General features: G+C 43.7%; 1 protein-coding gene across 1 annotated transcript; it reads left to right on the top strand.

Moving 5' to 3' along the window:
* Positions 1 to 884: 884 nt before the first annotated feature.
* EIF6 (eukaryotic translation initiation factor 6) lies at positions 885 to 22,424 on the top strand. Its single transcript, XM_040437228.1, has 7 exons — positions 885 to 970; positions 1,056 to 1,182; positions 2,924 to 3,009; positions 6,162 to 6,337; positions 17,267 to 17,443; positions 20,376 to 20,557; positions 22,172 to 22,424. Exons 2-7 carry the CDS (start codon positions 1,076 to 1,078, stop codon positions 22,179 to 22,181), a joined length of 738 nt encoding a protein of 245 aa, XP_040293162.1. The 5' UTR covers positions 885 to 970; positions 1,056 to 1,075; the 3' UTR covers positions 22,182 to 22,424.
* Positions 22,425 to 27,011: the final 4,587 nt, after the last annotated feature.

Consider the following 27,011-nt stretch of genomic DNA (forward strand, 5'->3'; position numbering starts at 1 on the left):
CACTGACAAAATAAGGCCTTCATCCGTGGTGTCACCATGGACCGACGGCCCACGGATAACCAATGATGTGTGAACACACACCGTGGAAAGCAAATGTCCATGATTCACGGACTTGTAAAACAAGCCGTATGGCTGAGGGGTCTTTGGTTCCACCCGGATACCAGGACCCATCTACATCTCTGAACGTGAAACCGTACCGAATAACGTGTGTGCAGGAAATGAAAGGGTCTGACAAAGCGAAACGCATACATTACTGTACTTGCTGCTGACTATGTTTGCTGACATTTGGACCCATTGCTGTACTTCATGACGGACGAAGCTTGGTTTCATTTATCAGGTCACGTAAATTCCCAGAATACGAGGTACTGGTCTGCTGAAAATCCCCATTTGACTCACAAAACACCAATTTACGACCAGAAAATTAGCGTTTGGTGCGTGGTGTCAGGAACACGAATAATGGGCCCAATTTTCTTCAAATCAACTACGAACACCGCAATTTACCTGGACATCATTGAACAGTTTTACAACTAATAGTTATCGCCTATCATGTAGTTGGTGATAACATACCCCTACATCGGAATAACCCTACAATTAAAGGTGGACACACCCTTTAACTACCCTAAACCATCAGGGATGTTGGTATTAACCCTTTCATTACCTTAAATCCCTGGATTACTATATAATAAAAGGTATTAACTCCCCCCACCCCCTTTTTTTTTTTTTGCAAGTCAAAGTGGTACCCCTGCACTACAGTAATGCTGAGACATAATGCATAACATGACGTACATAAGGTGTCCGCATTACTGGAAATACCCACAGTAAAGATGGCGTCTCCCACCTCCCGCGTCATCCTCTAGGCTGCCTGCTATTGGCTGCTCTCGAGTCAACCCGGAAGTGCAATTAGCTGGCGGCCTAGCCACGTGTTTGGTTGAGGCCGGGAGGTTGGTGTGGTGATCTGTGAGGGAGCGAGGTAAGGCCGGGGGTGGTGCTGAGGTGGGGGGCTGTGGATGATGGCAGGCTATGGAGTCACCGCGTCTTCTTCTGTGTGCTTCTAGAGAGAAGATCCTGAGCAGACATGGCAGTCCGCGCCTCCTTTGAGAATAATAATGAGATCGGTTGCTTCGCGAAATTGACAAACACGTACTGTCTGGTGGCCGTAGGAGGCGCCGAGAACTTCTACAGGTGGGTGACGTAATCCTGCAGGAGCCTGCTGACGTCACACGGGGGGCATTGGCAGAGCAATATAATCTAGGGGACAGGGGTACAGTTTTATCAGAATGTGCCCTAAACCTATTCAATTGAGTCTTGGAAGGGCCTTTACCCTCTGATGGATCTGTCACATGGCCAGTAGACCCACCCCCTGGACTCTAAAGGGGTATTCTGGTGATCTGGAGTTAGCCCTTAGTGGGGATCCTACTACATGGGCCCTCTCTGATCACAGGGACAGGGGCCCCTGATATGAGTAGAGGTTGGGTATGTGCCTCAGCACTCCATTCATCCACTGCCATGTCCACTAGGATCCCATAGAGATGGATGGAGTGCCAGTGCCCGTCACTGCTGGGTTATGTGCCTCTCGGCGACGTCAAGCACTGCAGTAATCTGTTCTATCCACTACATACAATGGACGGAGCTCTGCAGAACATCTGATTGGCTGGGGAGTGGGCACCAGACCCCTGCCAACCAGATCAAAGGATGGGCCATCTGTATAATAAGGACAGGAAACCCCTTTAAAATGGACCTTAAAGCTGGAAAACCCCTTTAAAGGGGAGTTCTCATCTCACATCAATTGCAAGGGTATGCCATTCATGTCAGATAGATGTGGGTCCTATCTGCAGCTGTCCCCCTCCCTTCAGAAATAGCTAAGTGCTCGGCTATATTCAGAACTTCCATATTGGTGAATGGAGGGTGGCCGTGCTTGAGCGGTGTGCTCTTCTTCATTTCAGGGGTCCCGTTCTGGAGGGAGGAGTGGGGGCTGCTCCTGTCTGACATTGATGGCATATCCTAGTGATATGCTGTCAGTGTCTGAGATAAGCATACCCCTTTAGGGTTGTCATCCTTATTCTTAGGCCTCATGCACACGGCCGTTGTTCTGCTCCGCATCCGAGCCGCAGTTCTTGCGGCTCGGATGCGGACCCATTCACTTCAATGGGGCCGCAAAAGATGCGGACAGCTGTCCGCATCCTTTGCTTCGTTCCGTGGCCCCGAAAAAAAAAAATAGCATGTCCTATTCTTGTCCGTTTTTTGCGGGCAAGAATAGGCATTTCTACAATGGGCCGCCTGTTCCGTTCCGCAAATTGTGGAAGGCACACGGGCGGCTTCCGTGTTTTGCGGACCGCAAAAAACTGAACAGTTGTGTGCATGAGGCCTTACTGATGAACTATCCGCTGCATAGGTCATCAGCATCTGATTGGTTGGGGTCCAAGACCTCGCCGATCAGCTGCTTGAGAAGGCAGCGGCACTCGCATTAGTGCCACAGCCTTCTCACTGCTTCCTGCAGGCCAGTGACATCTCGACTATGTCACGTGGCCTGGATGCAGCTCAGCCTCATTGAAGTGCTGCTGCCTTCTCAAATAGCTCACTGGTGGGGTCCCGGGTGTTAGGTCGTCAGCATCTATTCAGCCGGGGTCTATCTAAAGGATAGATCATCAGTAAGAAAAAGGCGGTCAAACTAGTTCGTAATAAATCACCCCTTACAGATTGCAGGTTAGGGGTTCTTTTATTTATTTATTTTTTTGGTCCATCTAATAGCACATTTAAAAAAAACTTGAAACTAGTTTGTGACACGGGCTGTGTATATTATCTATATCTAATAAAATATGTCCGCTTGTGTAATGAGACTGTTCAGCATTCATGCCCCCAGCCCGTCCAAGTCTTCTGCACCACGCTAGAAAACCTGCAGTAATTCTGAATATTTCTCCTGCAGTGTATTTGAAGGGGAGCTTTCTGAGACCATACCAGTTGTGCACGCGTCAATAGCTGGATGCAGAATCATTGGGAGACTGTGTGTAGGTATGTACCCATCAGTACTTCCACGTGCCATGCAATATATATGTATATAGAGCCTGTGTGCAGGTATGTACCCATCAGTACTTCCACGTGCCATGCAATATATATGTATATAGAGCCTGTGTGTAGGTATGTACCCATCAGTACTTCCACGTGCCATACAATATATATATATATATATATGTATATAGAGACTGTGTGTAGGTATGTACCCATCAGTACTTCCACGTGCCATACAATATATATATATGTATATAGATCCTGTGTGCAGGTATGTACCCATCAGTACTTCCACGTGCCATGCAATATATATGTATATAGAGCCTGTGTGTAGGTATGTACCCATCAGTACTTCCACGTGCCATACAATATATATATATATATATATATGTATATAGAGACTGTGTGTAGGTATGTACCCATCAGTACTTCCACGTGCCATACAATATACACTGCTCAAAAAAATAAAGGGAACACTTAAACAACACAATGTAACTCCAAGTCAATCACACTTCTGTGGAATCAAACTGTCCACTTAGGAAGCAACACTGAGTGACAATCAATTTCACATGCTGTTGTGCAAATGGGATAGACAACAGGTGGAAATTATAGGCAATTAGCAAGACACCCCCAATAAAGGAGTGGTTCTCAGGTGGTGACCACAGACCACTTCTCAGTTCCTATGCTTCCTGGCTGATGTTTTGGTCACTTTTGAATGCTGGCGGTGCTTTCACTCTAGTGGTAGCATGAGACGGAGTCTACAACCCACACAAGTGGCTCAGGTAGTGCAGCTTATCCAGGATGGCACATCAATGCGATCTGCGGCAAGAAGGTTTGCTGTGTCTGTCAGCGTAGTGTCCAGAGCATGGAGGCGCTACCAGGAGACAGGCCAGTACATCAGGAGACGTGGAGGAGGCCAACAACCCAGCAGCAGGACCGCTACCTCCGCCTTTGTGCAAGGAGGAAAAGGAGGAGCACAGCTAGAGCCCTGCAAAATGACCTCCAGCAGGCCACAAATGTGCATGTGTCTGCTCAAATGGTCAGAAACAGACTCCATGAGGGTGATATGAGGGCCCGACGTCCACAGGTGGGTGTTGTGCTTACAGCCCAACACCGTGCAGGACGTTTGGCATTTGCCAGAGAACACTAAGATTGGCAAATTCGTCACTGGCGCCCTGTGCTCTTCAGTGTGAACCTGCTTTCATCTGTGAGCACATGTGACAGACGTGACAGAGTCTGGAGACGCCGTGGAGAACGTTCTGCTGCCTGCAACATCCTCCAGCATGACCGGTTTGGCATTGGGTCAGTAATGGTGTGGGGTGGCATTTCTTTGGAGGGCCGCACAGCCCTCCATGTGCTCGCCAGAGGTAGCCTGACTGCCATTAGGTACCGAGATGAGATCCTCAGACCCCTTGTGAGACCATATGCTGGTGCTGTTGGCCCTGGGTTCCTCCTAATGCAAGACAATGCTAGACCTCATGTGGCTGGAGTGTGTCAGCAGTTCCTGCAAGATAAAGGCATTGATGCTATGGACTGGCCCGCCCGTTCCCCAGACCTGAATCCAATTGAGCACATCTGGGACATCATGTCTCGCTCTATCCACCAACGTCACGTTTCACCACAGACTGTCCAGAGTTGGCAGATGCTTTAGTCCAGGTCTGGGAGGAGATCCCTCAGGAGACCGTCCACCACCTCATCAGGAGCATGCACAGGCGTTGTAGGGAGGTCATACAGGCACGTGGAGGCCACACACACTACTGAGCCTCATTTTGACTTGTTTTAAGGACATTACATCAAAGCTGGATCAGCCTGTAGTGTGTTTTTCCACTTTCATTTTGAGTGTGACTCCAAATCCCTCCATGGGTTAAAAAATGGAAATCAAATTTTTCAATTTTTGTGTGATTTTGTTGTCAGCACATTTAACTATGTAAAGAACAAAGTATTTCAGAAGAATATTTAATTCAGATCTAGGATGTTATTTTTGTGTTCCCTTTATTTTTTTGAGCAGTGTATGTATATAGAGCCTGTGTGTAGGTATGTACCCATCAGTACTTCCACATACCATACAATATATATGTATATAGAGAGCCTGTGTGTAGGTATGTACCCATCAGTACTTCCATGTGCCATATAGTATATATGTATATAGAGCCTGTGTGTAGGTATGTACCCATCAGTACTTCCATGTGCCATACAACAGTATATATATTGAGAGACTTATATCATTGCTCCTTTTATTCACGCTGCCATACACTGTAGTGTAGGAGTGGTACCAGTCATACAGTCTTATAGAACTACAACTCCCAGCATACTGGCTGCCACAGTATATTAGTGACTTGTTTCCAACTATTAGACCCAGCAGATCTTTATGCTATCTATCTGGTAGCATTCTGTATGAATCTTAAAGGGGTTGTCCCATCTCGCCGTTTCCATGGCTTGATGTTACCAAGTGCAGGCACCAGGTCGCTTGGTTTACGGAAACTGCCAAGCGGGTCGGCGCATTGCAGTTTCAGTAACTCCCATTTCAGTGAATGAGCCACTCAAATAGCGCAGCAGAACAAGCTACACTGCTTGGCAGTTTCCATAAACCCGGCCACCGCTCTTAGATCTTGCTGTGGAAACGGCGAGCTGGGACAACGCCTTTAGGATGGCCATACTCCTACACGCTTCAGTTTGAAATCCCACATGGACACCAATCCTTCCACCACCCCCGATGTCTGTTCCAAGCACATTAGGTGGTCGCATTCATCTACTGAGTGTGGCCATATGTGGTGTATACTATGTATCCTCCGTAATTGTGTGAGGGGAAATCTGCTGCATTTGGATGAGATTCTGCAACAGAATCCGGATATAACCTGCGGAGCCATTCCATAGCGTGTGGGTAATGCAGTCATATCCGCATGTAACTCGTCCAGATCTTCCCACAGATTTGTTGCAGATTTTCCACATTATATTACGTGTGGACATAAAGAGGGGGTCTCTGATGATCTCCTATTGAAGGTCCCAAGCTGGAAATACAATCTGGCAGTAAAAACCCTCATGTGAAGGCCATTCTTAGACGATGACTAACAGTAACCTGATCAAATCCTTATCCAGTCGTGTTGTGTCTAATAAAGACTTTAATTTTCCTTTTCAATCTTTACCTTTTCTTTTAGGAAACCGAAACGGCCTTTTAGTTCCAAACAACACCACAGACCAAGAGCTCCAGCACATCCGAAACAGTTTGCCGGACTCGGTCCGGATCCAGAGAGTGGAGGAGCGCCTCTCGGCCTTAGGAAATGTGATGGCTTGTAACGACTATGTGGCCCTGGTACACCCCGATCTGGACCGGGTATGCTTTCAGTTCTCGTCTTGCATTACTTTGATTATTTTTCCTATGTCAGTAGCTTGCCGTTTTTATTTTGTACATTTCCATTACATAGCACAAGTGAGTATATTTTATTCTTATTCGGTTAGCCATGTATACAGTAATTATTCTTTTGTGATGTTCCAAACCTTTTGCGGTGAAATGCGGTGGTGATCGGAGCCTTTTTTTTTTAAAAGGATTTTTGTAACCACAGCATAGGAGATAACGGATTGGTGGGTGTGCAACTGCTGGGCCCCCCACCAGTACTGAGAATAGGGGTTCCACTCCCCCATCCTGATGGAACAGCAGGTCGAGCATGTGTCCTGGCACTACATTCATGGTGCCACATTCGTCAACTTAACTGCTAAATACTTAACAAATAAAAGACATGCTACAGATATGGATTAAAATGGCCGCGGTCTTTATTAAAGGGGGTAACCATAAATATTATCAAATCCATCAATCATTAACTTGTTAAAATTCCCACAGATGTTAAATTCCATTAAAGAACTGAGCATCAGTCCACCCAGTAAGGCTGAGCGACTAACTCCTCACCCCCATTAAACAAGACCGCGACTATAAAAGGGCGGGCGGAGCACGTTCTTCCTGCTTGAATCTTTAGACTGTGACAGCGCTCCCAGGGTGAGTGACCTCCATAAATACCCCAAATTCTCGCCGAAAATGCCCTTTGTCCAGTCCACAGAACGGGTTAAAAATGGCACACTGCCAAGCAACTAGTCAGCAACCACCATGACCAATCAAAATGCCACCGGCTAACCTGAAGACCTGAGGAGAAATGGGGAGAGAGAGAAAAAGGGGGGGGGACGACACAGACACCAGCACATAACTGTGTCGCAGTGACACCATGAGGGGCAAATGACAAATTTGGCCCTGCCCCTGTCATTCTCTGTGGGGATTCTGGAGATCTGACCTTGTGGTCCTAGAGAAAATGACAGGGCGCCCTGATCTTGGGATCGGTGATGGTCCCAGCTATCCGACCCGCACCCATTAAAGTCCCTTTACACAAGACTATTATACAATAATTGGCCGTGTAAGTACCTGATAAAGGAGCTAATGCTTTTTCTTTGGGTGCATTCATTGTTTTACACATTTATGGGCAGCAGATTGTCCTGGGTAAACAGCCATCTGCTGCCCAGAAACAATGATTCTCATCACCATACAGTGGAGGGGATTGCTGCATGTAAATGCAGCTCTCGCCTCCACTGACAAGCAGGCAATTATCACGAAGGAGCAGTTCCTTCCCAGTCATTGCCTGCTCAGTCGGCCTGTTTAAAAGGTGCCCTTTGGCTGCTTTGTACTGCGGAAAATATACTGCTCTATATTTATGATTGTACTGTCTGGGGCACATGAAGTGCCTTACTTTGTTTTGTTGTTTGTATTTTAAAAAAGAAAATAATAAAGATTTATAAAAAAAAAAAAAGGTGCCCTTAGCCCTATCCACAGGACGGAGGATAATTAACCAACTTTACAACTTGGCACAACCCCTTTTAATGTTGCCTCATGGACATGGTGGAGGGCCCTCCTCTTGGGACCTTCTCTTTGCGCCGGAATGGTGGGCCTCTTTGTAAGATTAAATATTTTCATATCAACTGATTATGGGTTAAAGTTAAAAAAGAAACCTGTACTTGGCTTAAAAATCCCCTACAGCTCCCCCAGTTGTCCATCTACTGCGGTCAGCTGCAGTGCGGTGATATGTCTGGATGATGCGACATGGCAGCAATGAAGTAACCAAAGACTGACAGGGTATCAGGGGACCATCAGCATCGGGAGGAAACGAAATTTAAGTACTTGTTTTTCTGATCCGTATCATTGGGGGACACAGGCTTGACCATGGGTATAGCTGCTGCCACTAGGAGGCGACACTAAGCACAAAAGTGTGAGCTCCTAGCTTTAGCTATACCCTTCTTATAGGGACTAAGCTAAAACAGTTTTAGTTTAGTGTCCGTAGGAGGCAGAACTCCCTGCTTTGCAGGTCAGCTGTTCTTTTTATTTTTTCCCTTTCTTCCAGCTGGGTTAGGCTACTTTCACACTGGCGTTTTTGGCTTTCCATTTGTGAGATCCGTTCAGGGCTCTCATAAACGGTCCAAAACGGATCAGTTTTGCCCTAATGAATTCTGAATGGAAAAGGATCCGCTCAGAATGCATCAGTTTGCCTCCGTTCAGTCACCATTCCGCTCTGGAGGAGGACACGAAAAAGGCTGCTTGTAGTGCATAATGTTCTGTAAGTCAATGGGGAATGGGGACGGATCCGTTTTCTCGGACACAATCTGGCACAATAGAAAACTGATCCGTCATGGCTATAGAAGACCTAATACAACCGGATCTGTTCATGACTGATGCATGCGGTTGTATTATTGTAACGGAAGCGTTTTTGCAGATCCCATGGTGGATCCGCAAAAAACGCTAGTGTGAAAGTAGCCTTGCAGGCAGCCTTGGCCCCCGAGCCCGCTGCTCATTCCCGGTCTCCAGAATTCAAGGAGGACCAGAGGTTCCTAAATCCTCTGTATCCTGCCAGCTTTCAGGTCACCATGCCAAGTCCCCTCTGTTACCAGTGTAGCAAGGGGCAGCACACCGAAGGTGAAGACCCGGCTGGATCCAGGGGGGCAGAAAACACCAGACAAATGAGCATTTTTCTTGGCCCCCTTCCTCCTCCCTCCCCTTCTCTGGTTACTCCTTAATAATGACCCACACTGAGGCCTGCTGCCTTCAGCTGGGGACTCCGGTTCCTGAAGGCGTCCCCCGCCTTCCAGCCCCCACCCCACCTCGACGTCTCTTGGGGGGCGCGTTTCTACGGGGTTTCTTCCCCTGGGGCCACCTTCAGCTCGTTCCCGTTCCTGTCCTCCGCAGAGGCAGCCCATAATCGAGGCCCCGGCATCTCTGCGGCCTACTTTCCATCCGGCTCCCGCGGCAGATGTTGTGGCGTCTTCGCTATTTTGAAGTGGGGGGTTGTTTGGTTCTTCCTTAGGGCTGCTGTGTGTCCTTCCCCTTGGGACGGGACGGAACGGACCTGAGGCATCCCCACGTGATCGTCGGAGACCGACATGCATGCACGGGGCCGGATCATGAGATTCTCCCCTTCAACCCATTCTTTCTGGCACGAATTCTTGGCGCTTTTTATGCGCTCCACCCACTTCCTCCTTCAGAAGGAACTCTGGCACTCAGCCTCTCCACCCTTGGTCAAACTACATTTGAAGGACACAGACCGGGTAAGCTACTCTCTTCCCTTCCACTCCTCCTTCCTACAGGGTCTAGCCTACTCCCCTCATCCTCCTACCTGTTACTACAGAGTATTCGCTATGTCCGAGCCCAAACCCCAGGCCCCAAAACAGGCGCGACTTCTGTGCGACATTTTGCCTGCGCTTCTTGTCGCTCAAATTTTCCCTGCGGTCAGTTGGATCCCCTCTGCTCCAAGTGGCTCTGACCCCGACCCAGTCGCCCCTCCTTCCCAGCCCATGGTAGTACCGGAGTGGGCGCGTTCCCTGTCAAAGATGGTACAGGACGTCTCCCATACCAACAAAGCCATCGTGGAAATACTGGGGGGTTTGTCTGCAAGGCAGTCCTCTGATCAGTCTGACTCTGGGGATCCTGTGGCTATTTCCTATCGTGGCCGTCCTGCAAAACGGTCCAGGCCACCCTCCACCAGAAGGGTGTCTGCGCCCCCCATTTCTTCTGTCTCACCGCCGCCTCCCAGAGAGTCTCGCTCGGACTTGTCCTTCCTGGAAGAGGCATGTTCTGATGAAAGGCGGTCCCGTCGCTCACCAAAATGTTTCCCCAACCACCAGGATTTTGATTCCTCTCTTTCCAGTGAGTGGAATTTCCCTGACAGGCGTTTTACTTTGCCTAAGCTCTTAGATATCTTATACCCCTTTCAGGAAGATTTGACAAAGTGATCGTCCTCTCCTATTGTGGACCCTCCCGTATCCCGCTTGGCTAAACATACCACCTTGCCTATGGCGGATGGGGCTTCCTTTTCCGACCACAGGGATAAAAAGTTAGAATATTTTGCAAAGTCATCCTTTAAAGCAGTTTGCACAGCACTGCATCCAGTTTTTGCCTCTACATGGGTGAGCAAAGCTATGGGTGAGTGGGCAAACAAACTACGCCTGCCCTAAGTGGCCAGCCAACAAAGCATGATAAACCTATCATGGAGATCACATCCATTATATTTACTAAACACAGACAGGACATGGGCTGCGCTTCTCTCTCCCCTCTATGCAGTTGTTCTGTGAGTAGAGAAAGAGATCAGACTTCTGTACTGGCTGTGCGACTTACGGTGAAAAAAATAAAATCAATTTATAAACTATCCATCTGTAACTGGCGGTCAGTGGGTGTCCGTCATTAGCAGTACTCCAGACTAAAAAAAAATACCTAGTAGCCATTGGCTCCTGAACTGAAACATTTTGGAGCCAAATAAAATTTTTAGTCGCCAAATCAAAACCGAATCCAAATTTTGGTATCGTGACAACACTACGCCGATCAGATCGGTATAGGGTTGTCTCAATACCAAAATTTTGATTCGCTTTTGTCACCATAAAAAGGTATTGCGATACTCAATACCGCGCAAAAAAAAAAAAATGGCGAATCGCATGGTTTTTATTTATGTCTGTTACGGCGCTCACCGCATAGGAGATATATTTTTTAATAATTTTATAGTTTGGACTTTTCGGACGCAGCGCTATGTAATATGTTTATTTATTTATTGTTTATATATAAAATTGGGAAAGGGGGGATTTAAACTTAATATTTTAGGGTACTTTCACACTAGCATTTTTCATTTCCGGCATAGAGTTTCGTCACAGGGGATTTTTCCCCATAGGAATGTATTAGTGCCAGATCCGCAGACCGGTAAAAATGTGTAAAGAGATACAAGACGGATCCGTCTGTCCGCATGACAAGCGGAGAGACTGATCCGTCCTTGCAATGCATTTGTGAGATGGATCCGCATCCGGATGCGTCTCACAAATGCTTTCAGTCACATCCAGATCGGCGGATCCGGCAGGCAGTTCCGACGACGGAACTGCTTGCCGATTCACACTGTCGTAAGTGTGAAAGTAGCCTTAGGCCTCTTTCACACGGGCGTTGCGGGAAAAGGTGCGGGTGCGTTGCGGGAACATGCGCGATTTTTTTTTTGTAATGCGTTTTGCACTCGCGTGAGAAAAATCGCGCATGTTTGGTACCCGAACTTCACAGAAGTTCAGGCTTGGGATCGGTGTTCTGTAGATTGTATTATTTTCCCTTATAACATGGTTATAAGGGAAAATAATAGCATTCTGAAATACAGAATGCATAGTAAAATAGGGCTGGAGGGGTTAAAATAAAAATAAAAAATTAAACTCCCCTTAATCCACTTGCTTGCGCAGCCCGGCTTCTCTTCTGTCTCCTTCTTTGCTGATTGCAGGAAAAGGACCGGTGGTGACGTCACTCCGGTCATCACATGGTCCATCACCATGGTAAAAGATCATGTGACGGACCATGTGATGACGGAGTGACGTCACCACCGGTCCTTTTCCTGCAATCAGCAAAGAAGGAGACAGAAGAGAAGCCGGGCTGCGTGAGCAAGTGGGTTAAGGTGAGTTTAATTATTTGTAATTTTTTTAACCCCTCCAGCGCTATTTTACTATGAATTCTGTATTCAGAATGCTATTATTTTCCCTTATAACCATGTTATAAGGGAAAATAATAATGATCGGGTCCCCATCCCGATCGTCTCCTAGCAACCGTGCGTGAAAATCGTACCGCATCCGCACTTGCTTGAGGATGCTTGCGATTTTCACTCAACCCCATTCACTTCTATGGGGCCTGCGTTACGTGAAAAACGCACAAAGAGGAGCATGCTGCGATTAACACGCAACGCACAAGTGATGCATGAAAATCACCGCTCGTGTGCACAGCCCCATAGAAATGAATGGGTCGGGATTCAGTGCAGGTGCAATGCGTTCAACTCGCACATCGCATCCGCGCGGAATACTCGCCCGTGTGAAAGGGGCCTTAGTGTTTTTTTTTTACTTACTATTAGCCCCCTTAGGGGCTGGAACCCTTGTCCTATTCACCCCTTTCACATGGGCGAGATTTCTGCGCGGGTGCAATGCGTGACGTGAACGCATTGCACCAGCACTGAATTCGGACCCATTCACTTCTATGGGCTGTGCACATGAGCGGTGATTTTCACACAACGCAGGCCCCATAGAAGTTAATGGGGCTGCGTGAAAATCGCAAGCATCTGCAAGCGATTTTCGCGCATGGTTGCTAGGATGAAAGTCTATTCACTGTATTATTTTCCCTTATAACATGGTTATAAGGGAAAATAATAGTATTCTTTAATACAGAATGCATGGTAGAAGGTCAATTAAGGGTTAAAAAATAAAATAAATGAACTCTCCTCCTCCAATTGATCACGTAGCTGCCGGTCTCCTGTTCTTTCTTCAGGACCTGTCAAAGGACCTGTGGTGACATCACGGTGTTCATCACATGGTGTATCACATAATCCATCATCATGGTAATGGACCATGTGATGAGCTCAGTGACGTCACCATAGGTCCTGAAGAAAGAACAGGAGACCGGCAGCTGCGCGATCAATTGGAGGAGGTGAGTACATTTATTTTTTATTTATTTTTAACCCTGCGCCACCAATGTTTATTATACTGGGGTGTTGGGGGGGCGCGCACTGCGCCACCAATGAAGATAACTGGCCTGTTAATACAAATACAGGAGGCGGGTGATGGAATCAAATAGCCGGCACCCGACCTCTATGACAGGGAGCTGCGATCCGCTGCAGTTAACCCCTCAGGTACCGCACCTGAAGGGTTAACTGCCGCTGATCGTAGCTCCCTGTCATAGAGGTTGGGTGCCGGCTATTTGATTCCAGCACCTGCCTCCTGTATTTGTATTAACAGGTCAGTTATCTTCATTGGTGGCGCAGTGGCCACAGCCCCTCCCGTCCCTCTCCTTATTGGCAAAGGCGGCAGCAGCACAGGGGGAGGGAGAGACTCCTTCTCCACTGCGCTGCTAAGAAGAACATCGGCGGCGGGGCAGAGAATTATCATCTCCTGTGCCCCGCCGCTGTATTCAACTGCAGAGCTGTGGCAGCGGGTCTAGTCGCAAATGGCGACAAGACTAAAAAGTCTTGTCGCCATTTGTAAATTCTAAGTCGCATTGGCGACCATTTTAGTCGCCATCTGGAGCCCTGATTAGGCGTCCGTCAGTGACGGTCAATTGTTTTCATTAGGGACCGTATGTCCGTCTGTTACTGGCGGTCACTGGGTGTCCGTTATTAGGCATCCGTCATTAGGAGTCTGTCAATTATTCCGTCTGTTACTGGCGGTCAGTGGGTGTCCGTCACTAGTTTATTAGGGACGGTCAGTTATTTTCATTTCTTTCTGAGCTTTTTATTTAAAAAAAAAATAAAAAATTGCTCAGATTATTCAGTGCAGAGCAGGCATATGAATTTCTCTGCTCTGACCACTCTGAATCTGACACCGCTTCAGAGGTGGAAATATCTGCAGATAGCGGGGACTAGTTCCCCTTCCATCCCCAGACCCCATAGCCCTATGGTGGTAGAAGTCGCCACCTCTTTGTAGGTTCCTGCTACTTTATTTTCGTCCCAATTTTTATATACTCCCCAAATTAATGTGGACGTCACCAGTTTTACCCCTTATGATTTATTTTCATTTATTTGTGGACGATAAAGTTCTGGAGTTAATTGTGCAGCAAACTAATCTATACGCCACACAGTTTGCTGTACAAAAGCCCACGTCTATATATAGAAGACGGTGGACCCCCACAAGTGTCCCTGAAATAAAAAAGAAATTGGGGCTTACCATGGACATGGACATTGTAAGAAAGCTATCTCTCCGATCGTATTTGGCTGCGAGTACTGTCCACTCAACACCTGTGTTTGCAGCAGTTATGTCCCGAAACGGCTATAAAGCCCTGATGTGGTTTGTGAATTTTTCTGACCATTCCCAAGTCTCCCCGTCTCCCCCCCCCCCCCCCCAGAACTGACCCAGCCCACAACCGCCTAAATAAATTGAGACCCCTTATTTCCCTCCTTACAGATTTATTCTTAAAATTATATACCCCTGAAAAAAAATCGATCCATCGATAAATCTTTTTTTAGTTTTAAAGGCCGCTTTTCCTTCTGTCAGTTTATTCCCTCCAAGCGTGCCAGATATGGGGTAAAATTATACAAGGTGTGCGAGAGCACAACAGGCTACACCTGCGGTCTCTCTGTATATGAGGCTCCCAACTTTTAACCCCCCAGGCTGCCCCGAAAATATTAGGACATCGGGAAAAATTGTGTGGGATCTATTGGCCCTATTCCTGCACAAAGGGTACCACGTGTACACCGATAATTTTTTTTAAACTATTATACCCCTTTTATAAATCCCTCCATGCTGCAAACACAGAGGCTTGTGGGACAGTCCGTAAAAATAGAGTGGGATACCCACAACCGCTGGTGTCCAAGCGTTTGGAGAAAGGAGCATCCTTCGCCCTTGCAAGTGACCAGCTGCTTTCAGTGAAGTAGTTAGGGAGAGGGGGGCTACTTCTGACGAGCACAAACCGGTCTGTGTGACAGACTACAATAAATGTATGGGAGGTGTAGACCTCTCGCACCAGGCGCTTCAACCCTACCTGGTGAAGCAAAAAAACAGGGCCTGATATAAAAAGGTAGCAATCTACCTCATTCAGATTGCTACCTAGAATAGTTTTGTTTTATTTAAAAAGGCCCAAGGAACCCTCAACTTCCTTGAGTTCCAGGAGAAAGTGGTTGAGTCTCCAGTTTGAGTTGCCCGCCTTTGAATCTGATGAGGATGTTCGAAGGCTTTCAGAACGCCACTTCCCTCACCCCGTCCCTGCCACTGCCAGCAAGAGAGATCTTCAGTAACGATGCCGGGTTTGTAGCAAACGCTGAAGGAGGAGGGACACCCGAATTTACTGCCCCATTTGCCCATCACAACCAGGCCTCTGTAATTACCCCCGTTTTGAGACGTACCATACGGTTGCTAATTATTAATTTTATTTAATACCAAAAAGGGTGGGTGGGGGTTCTTTTCAGAAAGTCAATTTATTCTCATTTTCTGTTTAATTTGTGGGCTTTCCTTTTGGGATGGGTTCTGGAGCTAATTTGTTTTATTTTTTATTTTTTTCAGACATTGGAAGCAATTTTACCTTTTTTTTTATTTTATTTTTTTTTTATTTTCCTAATTTCATTTTTTATGACTGTCCTGCCACACAAAGCTGTTAATTCCATTCACGTTACTGTATCATTGGCATGATATATATATATATTTTTTTTTGGATCTCTAATGATTGAGTTGTTCTTTACCAGTACACTAAGGGCTTGTGCAGTATGATCCTGACATCATTTTGGGAATTAGTGATCCATTACTGTTCCTACAGACGGTTCTGGACACTGTTCTTTTATATATTCTGTAGGTGACTGGTTGATTGTGTGCATAGCGGTTTCTACCTTGCCGGGCAGGGGCCTGTTATGGTGCACCGCGTCACTTAGCACGTTCGTCTCTCATATAGGGATTGATGGGGCTAAAGAGACTTTGTACGACCAGTCACTGTCCTTTAATGCCAGCTTGTCATTATAACCCTTCTTGTATCTTGTGAACAAACTGGAATTTGCAACATAGTTGGAGACATTTTGCTCTGTTTTCTTTGTTTGTTTTTCTCCTTTGGCGAAATGTACAGGCAAATGCCTTTTTAGAAATCTACCTCCCTTATAAGTGCACAGTTTCACTTCTCATCTGTAGGCGCCACAAAGATTAGAATGTGGCGTATTTCTAAGACAGTAACAGGATTACCCATCTAAAAATATTTTTTCTTCCTGTGAAAATTTTAGTAACAATTTGAATTAAACCATATATACTCATTATTTCATCCTATAATAATTTTGCACTCAGCATGCTTACTACACCACTAGATGCATGCCTTAAGGGATCTAGTTTTTAAAATGGGGTCATTTATGAGGGTTTTCTATCATTTTGCAGCTTAACTCCATTACATGTGTGCAATGGAGACTGAACTATTTTCAGTTTATTATCTGAAAGGCCCCAGGTGCTCCTTTATGTTTGGGCCCTGCCGTTTGTCAAGACATAAGATTAGGGCATTTCTGAAGACAGGAGAAATGGGCTGATACATATTGGGGTGTACTTTCTTCATTTTCATGTGCTTTGTAGAAAAAAAAGTTTTTAAATTGACACTTTTGTATAAAAAATGGGAGATTTTTTTTCACCTTAGCAATAATTTCTTTAAAAGACTAGGGGGTCAAAAAACTCATTACACCCATAGATGAATACGTTAAAGGGTCTAGTTTTCAAAATGGGTCACTTTAGGGGGGGGGGGGGGGTTCTATTATTCTGACACTTATAAGCCTAAAAAGTGCAGCCAAAATGAAGTAAAGATGTGGAAATATATTTCTGATAAAAATATTGAATAGTATTCATGTATGAAATATTGCAGTTGAAAATTGGAAAATATGCTAATTTTTATAAATTTTCAGAGATTATATTTTTTTTTATAAAGATACGCATATTTTATCAGTAAATTTTTTTTTACCAACTAATGAAAGTACTGTATGTGACGAGAAAACAATGTCCGAATTACTTTGATGTGCAAAACCTTTACGAAGTTATTCTCTGCTAAAGTGACACTTGTCAGATTTCCATAATCTGGCTTGGTCACTAAAGGACCCTTTTAACAATGTAATTTCTGCTCTGAAAACAGACACCTAATGGAGGATTGATTCTAGCTGTGCCCACTGCTACTCTGCTGTCCTGTCGGGTACCATTCCAAACAGATCATAATGGTTGGCTCTTAAGTATAGCCTATTTGTATTATTTCATTCTATATAATAATTGCTTTGTATTTTTTCTTGTGTTTCAGGAGACAGAGGAGATCCTAGCAGATGTTCTAAAAGTGGAAGTTTTCAGGCAAACTGTTGCTGAACAAGTTCTTGTTGGCAGTTATTGTGCATTTAGTAATCAGGGGGGTTTGGTGCACCCCAAAACATCGATAGAAGACCAAGATGAATTGTCATCACTACTTCAAGTCCCCCTTGTGGTAAATAATGTGTTCTTCCAGCTCGCCTTTTACAAAGTGTACTTTTCTTATTGGTAAATCAGCATAAGTATTTAAAGAGGACCTTTCATGGGTCCAGATATTATAAACGAAGTACCAGGATACATAGAGCATAGTGCATGGATCTAACTGCACTTACAATTTTTTCTGGGTGCCGCTCCGTTCGCCTGCTGTGGCCCCCGTTGGTATGCTAATTTTGGCATTGGAAAAATGAGGAGGACACTGAGTCTTTCTCCGTGGGCGTCTCCTTCTCCCCTGGCTGTGAGCTGTCCAATTGCAGCGGAGAGCGTCACAGCCAGGGAGAAGGTCCCTGCACTATGCCCTGATACTTAGTTTATAATGTTTGGACCCATGAAAGGTCCTCTTTAAAGGGGTATTCTGGTTATGTATAGTTATCTCCTATCCTGTGGATAGGGGATAAGTATTAGATTGGCAGTGGTCCTATCGATGGAGCTCCCACCAATCATGGAAATGGGGGCCTGTACCCCATGGAGCCCCCCGAAATGCAAACAGTCACTCTATGCAGTTCTATGGGCGTTTCATGGATATCCACTATCTCCAAAACAACAATTTTTGTCACCTTAAATCACAAAAAGTGCAACACCAAGTGATCAAAAAGGTGTATTCCCCTCAAAATGGTACCAATAAGACAGTCACCTCATCCTGCAAAAAATGATCCCCGACATCAAACAATCGGGCAAAAAATAAAAAAGCTATGGTTCTCAGACTATAGAGACACTAAAACATCTCTCCCCCCCCCCCCCCACGAATGCTTTTATTGTGTAAAACTTAAGTAAATAAGAAAAAGTATACATATTGGGTATTGCCACATCCGTAACGACCTGCTCTATAAAAATATCACATGACCTAACCTCTCAGGTAAACGCTGTAAAAATAAATAACTGTGCCAAAACAGCCAATTTTTTTTGGTCACCTTGCCCCATAAAGTGTAATAATAAATGATCAAAAAATCATATGTACCCAAAAATGGTACCAATGAAAAAACTTTAACTCTTCCTGCAAAAAACGAACTCCTGCACAAGATGATCAGCAGAATTTTTTTTTTAAATGACGTTCAGAAAATGGAGAAACAAAAACATAATTTTTTTTCAAAAATGCTTTATTATGTAAAACTGAAACAAAGTAGACATATTTGATATCATTGCGTCCAAAACAATCTGCTCAAAAAAAATAATAGCACATGATCTAACCTGTCAGATGAATGTTGTAAAAAAATAAAAACAGTACCAAAATAGCAATTTTTTTTTTGTTACCTTGCCTCACAAAAAAACTTCATATAGAGCAATTAAAAATCCATATGTACCCCAAAATAGTACCAATAAAACTGTCACCTTATCACGTAGTTTCCAAAATGGGATCACTTTTTGGGAGTTTCTACTGTAGTGTGCATCAGGGGGGCTTCAAATGGTACATGGTGTCTAAAAACCAGTAAAATCTGCCTTCCAAAAACCATATGGCGTTCCTTTTTTTTCTGTGCCCTGCCGTGCGCCCTTACATCAGTTTTATGACCACATATGGGGTGTTTCTGTAAACCGCAGAATCAGGGTAAATAAATATTGAGTTTTGTTTGACTGTTAACCCTTGAAGTGTTGAAGAAAAAAATGGATTAAAATGGAAAATCTGCCTAAAAAGAGAAATTTAGAAATTTAATCTCCGTTTTCCTTTAATTCTTGTGGGACACCTAAAGGGTTAACAAAGTTTGTAAAATCTGTTTTGAGCAACTTGAGGGGTGTAGTTTCAAAAATGGTTTTTTTTTTGTTTGTTTTTTATAGACTTTATTTTTTAATTTTCCAAATGAAAAATTAGAGTAACAACATACATCAGACTCACAGGTCTCAAGACTAGTGCCATCGGAGTTTCATAGACAGTACATTATTTAAGTGTTACAGGAGTCTACTTCATGACAGTGGAAAATATCAGAGTACATCACCCCACATTGTATTGTTTCGTATCCGAAGCTCCAGGGTTAAGACCACATTCACACACAAAATCACACCCACCACAGCGCTGCAGCTCCCCACCTGGGGAAGGAAAGATTTGTTAGCCGTACCACCCATATGCATCACCATCTATGTAAGAGTACGGAGGAGACCCGTCCTTATAACATAAGACTGCACTCTTTTTTTCATATTAATAAGCCCACCACTCACCACATTTCCCCTCTCCTGTAAGTAATATTTTTACTCATGCTATTTCAGGCGCTGGTCTCGCTTGTAGCCAGAGTCCCCAAATTTTCTCAAATTTCCCCGCGTTGCCCAAAATGGGGTCATTTTTGGGTGGTTTCTACTATGTAAGCCTCACAAAGTGACTTCAGACCTGAACTGGTCCTTTTTAAAAGTGAGTTTTGGAAATTTTCTTAATTTTTAAGAATTGCTTCTAAAATTCTAAGCAACTTTAACGTCCTAAAAAATAAAATGATGCCAACATAAAGTAGATATATGGGGAATTTAAAGTAATAATTATGAGGTATCACTTTCTGTTTTAATAGCAGAGAAATCAAAATTTTGAAAATGGCAACGCCCCTGTTGCTCCTAAAGGCTCATTTGCATATATTGAAACATCGGTTTTTTTCTCAGCAACGTGGGCACATATAAACATGGGACCAGCACAGATGCCTTGAGCTGCCAAGCACACATGTAACAGGTCAGCTAGTGTCATGAGTGCAAATATACTGACAGACGCCTTTTAACAACAGGTCATTTTCTGATGACTCTTTCCATTTCAATGGGTTGCCTGACCATCCATAACGCCCCTGCCAAAAAAAAGTGATGGTGATGTTGGCCTCATTCTTTCAGTTTTGAAGATAAACTATTATGAATTTGTTAATGTAGAATCATGTGTTCATGTCGGTGGAAGCCCTGGTTGACACGCACCTTCTTTTCGCTTCTTACAGGCTGGAACAGTGAATCGAGGCAGTGAAGTGATTGCAGCAGGAATGGTTGTCAATGACTGGTCTGCGTTCTGCGGCCTGGACACTACCAGTACAGAACTGTCGGTCATAGAAAGCGTGTTCAAGCTAAGTGATGCTCAGCCAAGCACTATTGCCACAAACATGAGAGACTCTCTTATCGACAGGTATGTTACTTTTTCGGTCCTTTTTGCTAGGCAGAAGTTTGGTATATAGCATGATGTAACCTTAAAGTTTGTGCTGGTTTGTTCCAATGAAACATGTTGCTTGTAGGTTCTGAGACCTTGTCCTACTAAAAAATTGGTTGATTGTTTTTAAGGGAAGTAACTTAAAGAGAGTCTGTCACCACATTTATATCTTTTAAACGGCTCATATAGCGATATTGCGCACATACATATGAATAAAACAGTATCTCTGATGTATTTGTCCCATGTAGAGAAGCTGCAAAAACGAGGTTATAAACTTATGCAAATTGGGTCTTGCAAGTTCCCGGGGGTGGTGTTATGGCTGTAAGTGCCCAGGCCTCTCGCCAGTGGGCACACCTAATCCCTCCATATGATGTCCTCTGGCACACTCTGTAATGCTCTTGTCTCATGCTCTTCAGTTCTCGCCTGCACACTTCACCACCGTGCCCAGGCATGCGCAGTGCTCTGCCCACTATGGGCAGAGGCACACACATGTGCAGTGCGCATTCGCCCGTTAATGCAGTGGCTCACCAGCAGAGGACAGCGAGCCACGGCATTAACCGCATTAATGGCATGCCTGTGCCCAGCAGTGAAGTGTGCAGGCGAGAACTGAAGAAGATGACGCAAGATCGTTACAGGGCAGGCCAGAGGACACCATGGGGAGGGGTTAGGTGTGCACATTGGCGAGGGGCCTGGGCACTTATGATACCTAATTTGCATAAGTCTAGAACCTCCTTTTTGCAGCTTCTCTACATGGGACAAATACTTGAAAGATACTGTTTTATTAATGTGTATGTGCGCAATAACACTATATGAGCTGTTGAAAACTTGGTGACAGACTCCCTTTAAAGTTTATGAAATACAATACATACAAAGAGTTTGGTTTTGGATTGGTGGCTTTTGTACAGCTGATGTCTGGTCTTTAAAAATGGAGTCTGCTCAAGAGGTTAGCAGGCCCCATAGTCGGCAATTGCCTGTTTTACACAGCAGACATTCTCTAGCAGTATCCATGATCAGAGACAGTTCTGATAACATTCATATAACCTCTCAGATGCCATGGTCGTTTGCAACCACAGCATCTGAGAGGTGATTTACTGGGAGTGGACTGCTTCCTGTGACCCAACACTTTCCCCTCCTTGACGAGATTGTGGGAGCCATTCAGTTTCTATTTCAGCCAGGAGCCCAAGCCTGCTATAGTGAAGTTGCTATTGAGCCTTGCCTTAGGCAGAGCTCAGTAGGAATATAGCAATTTTCTCAGACATAATTTTCTTATGGCTTAGGCGATATAATGATCACATGTACCTAGAGGGGGTGGGGCTTAAAAAAAGTGGTTTAAAAGTTTAAAGTTATATAAAAAAAAAAATATATATATATATATATATATATAATCACTCCATTTTACATGTAAATTTCTGCAATCCCAAAGCTTTATTGTGGGTGGTTCCCTTTCCCTAGTCTTCACCCTAGTGCTTTACTACTGTGCCAGTTTTTTTTTTTTTTTTTTTACTTAATTGAAACAATCTACTTGATGTCATGATGTTCCAGACCATTAAGCAATTTCACTGACTTGCTGATCTGTTTTTCTCCTCCTTATAGTCTGACATAAACTGTTCAGCCTTGAATGTCTGGAGGATCCGCTGCTTTTGATGAAATGGTGTGTGGTCGTTAATAGAAGAGGATCACTGCTGTGTATTAGTCAAGCTGCTCCTGCTTCACCTACTAAATGATATGTAGAACAGTTTAGCAGAAAGGTTTTTGTTAAAAAAAATATATCTATATATATCAAGCAGTTATATATTGCACTTAAACTTTTTCTGTTAATGAAATAAAATGCATTTTTGTAACCTAATTCTGTAAAATTATTCACCAAATCAAATTATCTCATGAGGAGGTAGAGAGAAGATATAAAAGAGCCCCCTTGGCAGTTGTTAAACTGATTGTTTGCTATGTTGCACTTCTTTGTAGTTTTTAATTGTAGACCCTTTTCCCCTACGCCCATGACAGCACCCTTGAGAGACAGCCTCCATCCAGGACAGGAAACTGGAACTTTCGTGGAGAGCTTTTAAGGAGGGGCTTTGCCCCTGTAGCACCAGTTCCTGTTTCCTGTCCTAGGGATAAGACCTATAGTGGAGAGCTAGAAGATTAAGCTGCAGGAGCCCCGCATGTGCATCAGAGATGGGCGTTACCTGGTGCGGCGTCAAACGCCACTAGGAGCCACCTGCCACGTCTGGGGCCATTTTTCTGGGTCTCGGACTATGTTGTGCCGGCGTTTCTGGGCAGTCCCGGTGTTACTGGGAAGTAATGCCGGCACACCGGATTCTCCTGGCTGTGTTTAGGATGTCCGGGGTCTGGTCACTTTCTTCCTCCTGGCCTCCAGCAAGCTTACAGAGGCAGGGGAGGGCTGAGCATTTTCTGAGCACGCTCCGTGCGCGAACCAAAAGTTGAGCGGCGCAACTTCTGGTATTTGGAAAGAATGTGGTTCCGGATGGCCAGCTTTCCGGAAATGAGGATAGAAACATCCTCTTCCATAAAGGGCTGCATGGGGACACCTGCAGGGACCCGACCTAGGGTATTTAACTCTTATCAGCATTCGGTCAGGAGGTTCCCAGCCAGCCTGCAGGCATCCGTAGATGTGCCGATAGATAATGTTCTATCCTTATCTGGAAGTATGGAGGAAGAGAGCAGTCGGTGCGCTGATGGTCCAGTAGGGTCATGATGGCAGACCGGTATTCTGGTAGGGTAAGGGGGTCAATCCCCACCTTTTATTCCTCCCTTCAGTATCTAATGGGGCTTATTCTCCTATTTTATTTTAGAAAGAGGGCCCTAGGAAAGCCACTGCTAAAATTTTAAAGGAAGAGAGTGTGCTGTGTCCTTCCTGGTCTAAGTTTGCGTTAACAAGGTGGTAGAGGAGGAATCCCCATCACTAGTTCAGAGTATCAAAGATATTGTCAAATCTGAAGATTCCGTTTCAATCAAAATGTTAAAAAAATGCCTCCCTTCCTCAGCTGCGGCAAGCAAGGTCACTCTGTCATATCCGATACTGAATCTTCCGACGAGAATGAGCAAGGAGAAATCCTAGATAATTCAAGCTCTTCAGATGAAGAATCCACGGGTAGTTCTTTATTTTCCCCTGAAGATACGGATTCCCTTCTCAAGGCTATTAGAGCCATTATTTAGGTGGATGAATCCAGGGAACAGAAAGGTGATCTGGGTCACAAATCTAGAGTTTTTCTATTAGTCGAAAATATAAAATATTTAATTCCAAGAGAAAAAACCTGACAAGTTTTTTGTATCCCTAGAAATGTTAAAAGAAAATATCCCTTTGAGGGAGAGTCATGTTGGGAGAGGCCTCCTAAGTTGGATGCCCCTATTGCAAAAACTTCAAAAAGATCTGCTTTGTCTTTTGAAGACCTGGGCACTTTGAAAGACCCGATGGTTAGATGGGCAGAGCTGTACCTTAAAGTATGGGAGGCCTCTACTCAGGCCTTTAAGCCTAATATAGTCACTACCTCTACTGCCAGGTCCTTTAAAATTATGGTTACCAGAATTAGAATCCCATTTCCAAAATAAAACCTCCAGAGACCAGCTCCTAGCGGTATTTCCGACCATCTTTAAAGCAGTGGACTTTATTTCAGACGCTTCGGCTGACGCATTAAGATTAAATGCCAGATCCGCGGCTCTTTCCAACTCAGCTAGGAGAGTAATTTGGCTTTAAGGGGTGGTCTGCTGACACGGGTTCAAAAAATAAGCTTTGCTCTATCCCGTGCCAGGGAGACTTCCTTTTTGGGTCAGTTTTGGATGACCTTTTAGAGAAGGCCCCTGACAATATGAAGGGGTTTCCTGTTTCCAAACCACCTAGGAGGCAGCAGTTTTTTCGCAGAAACTGGAGTCTTCAACAAAACAGATACAAAGTAAAATAATTGAAGAGAAAACAGAGGTAGAAGAGATAAGGGCTCCTCTTTAGTACCCAGTCCGCTTCAGGCCCCAAGTCTGGTCAGCAATGATGGTTAGTCTTTCCCCCCCCCTCACAGGACAGTATCTCATAAAAGACTTTTCGTCCAGAGTTTCTCTCCCCCACCAGAAAGGCTAAAAATTACAAATCTAGCTCAAATTTGGTGAAAGACTTGGCACTAAAAGAAGTTTTTTTTCTCTTTTAAGGAAAAATTTACTAATTCCCGACTCAGAAAAAGGGAGGGGGTTTTATTCGTCCCTGTTTCTCGTACCAAAGCCAGACGGATCTTTCAGAATGATTATAAACCTGAGAGACTTAAATCAGTACCTCAAATACAAGAAATTCAGAATGGAATCTGTACAGTCTGCAATAAAACATATTTTCAAAGACTGTGTCATGACTATCATAGACTTAAAGGGAACCTGTCACCGGGATTTTGTGTATAGAGCTGAGGACATGGGTTGCTAGATCGCCGCTAGCACATCTGCAATACCCAGTCCCCATAGCTCTGTGTGCTTTTATTGTGTGAAAAAACTATTTGATACATATGCAAATTAACCTGAGATGAGTCCTGTCCCTGACTCGGGTAACTGATACACATGGTCCTTGTGATCTGAATACTTCTTTATGTGCTGTATATAAAAAAAAATAAAAAAATTCAACTTCACATTTATTTATTGTAAAAAAACATGAAAAATGTAATGTAGCATACAGCTGACTGCTAGAGATGCCCATACACACATATATTTTTTTAAAATATACAGCCCTTAGATCTGTGTCAATTAATTTAGTATAAACAAAGAAAAAGATATATATATCCATAGAGAGATAATGATGGGGAGAAGAATAAAATCATAACATATATATATATATATATATATATATATATATATATATATATATATATATATATATATATATATAGAAAAAGAAAAAACACAGGCGGCACCACTGTTGTGCATTTTCATAAGTGTACAATGTATCTGATGATACTATATTCAATATGGATGATCATTGCCTTTAACAGCATGTGATCAGCATGAACCTGGAAAAAACCAAGATGGGTTCATAGCAAGTTCAATGTGTTAAAAGTGAATATATAGAGAAGACTATACTTTTATTATTGTTTAGAGACATGGATTTATCTACACTGGTTTCTCTAAATTTGTCTGTCCGAGGAACAATGGGTGTTTCATGGCTAAACCATGATCTGATAAGAGACGTCCATAAAACACATCTGGTGTGGAACAGATATCTATTCATATATTCATACATATATATATATATATATATATATATATATATATATATATATATATATATATATATATATATATATATATATATATTCCTGTGTGCATTTATTTAGCGTTTGAACTTGTTAATGATTCATATATACTATGCAATATTGATGTATTATAACCAAATATTATTAATGTATCTTAATGTGTCTGTATCCCACTGAGGGGATATTCTAGGGGATATAAAATGTGTTTAAGTGGAAATTTCTTAAATAGGGTTTATTTTAGAGGAGCTGATGTTATCTCAAACATCATCACTCAATCGCTGAGACAGTTAAGATACACAAACCAGAAGAACTCCTATCTGCCCCATAAATTCAGGGATTAGGAAAACTTCTGATACCGCCAGTCAGTCTGAGCAAAGTGTCAGAAAGAGCCCCTCCTAATTGATTTAAGGTGTGAAAGGGCAAAGTTTAAGTAGTAATAAAACAATCTGTATATATGTTAATTCTTAAAATATTCAAAATTGTTATATGATACAACAGTGCCATCAAGTGGTAGATGGGTAGAAGTTTCCTAGGAATGTCAATTAGTGACATCATCCCCATGTTTAACATACGTCACACCCACCTTATCTAATTGGTAATCCCTATTCCAAGAGGGGATGGGCATAGATAAGGATTGGGATATCTGATCCAGTTTTGGGGAGAGCAAAAGAGGCTTCTTCTTCAAACACTTCACAAACTTCACAAAAGGAAAAACTTCACAAGGACTTCTTCACAACGGAACTCTTTACAAAGATTTATTCATCAGCATCACTTCACACGTCAGGAACATACCATAGGACGGGACATATCTGAACCTTGGAAAGCTGAGTCCATTCTAAAAGCTCTTTATCCCAAAGCCAGGGGTAATGTATAATTTATTTCATTTGCAGTAATTATAAATCGCTCCAATTGGCATATAGTTCAGACCCCATTATTAGTGGGTCAATAGTGTTAAAACAATAATTTTATGGGAAATTTTAATGAACGTGCACATCATTAGAATTCTTGTAATATTGCTATCAGAGTGGAATCTCTGATCGGATTTTATTATCCGTAGTTAGGCCAACGGGCGTATTTATAAGATGTCTCTTACTGCCATATTCTTTGATTGAGCATAAGGAATTTTCCACAGATTCATTTCTATTGTTTTGTTGTTATTGTTACATTATAATATTTTAATAATCGGTAATAATTTG

Source organism: Bufo bufo, chromosome 6, assembly GCF_905171765.1.
Source record: "Bufo bufo chromosome 6, aBufBuf1.1, whole genome shotgun sequence".
Lineage (NCBI taxonomy): Eukaryota > Metazoa > Chordata > Amphibia > Anura > Bufonidae > Bufo > Bufo bufo.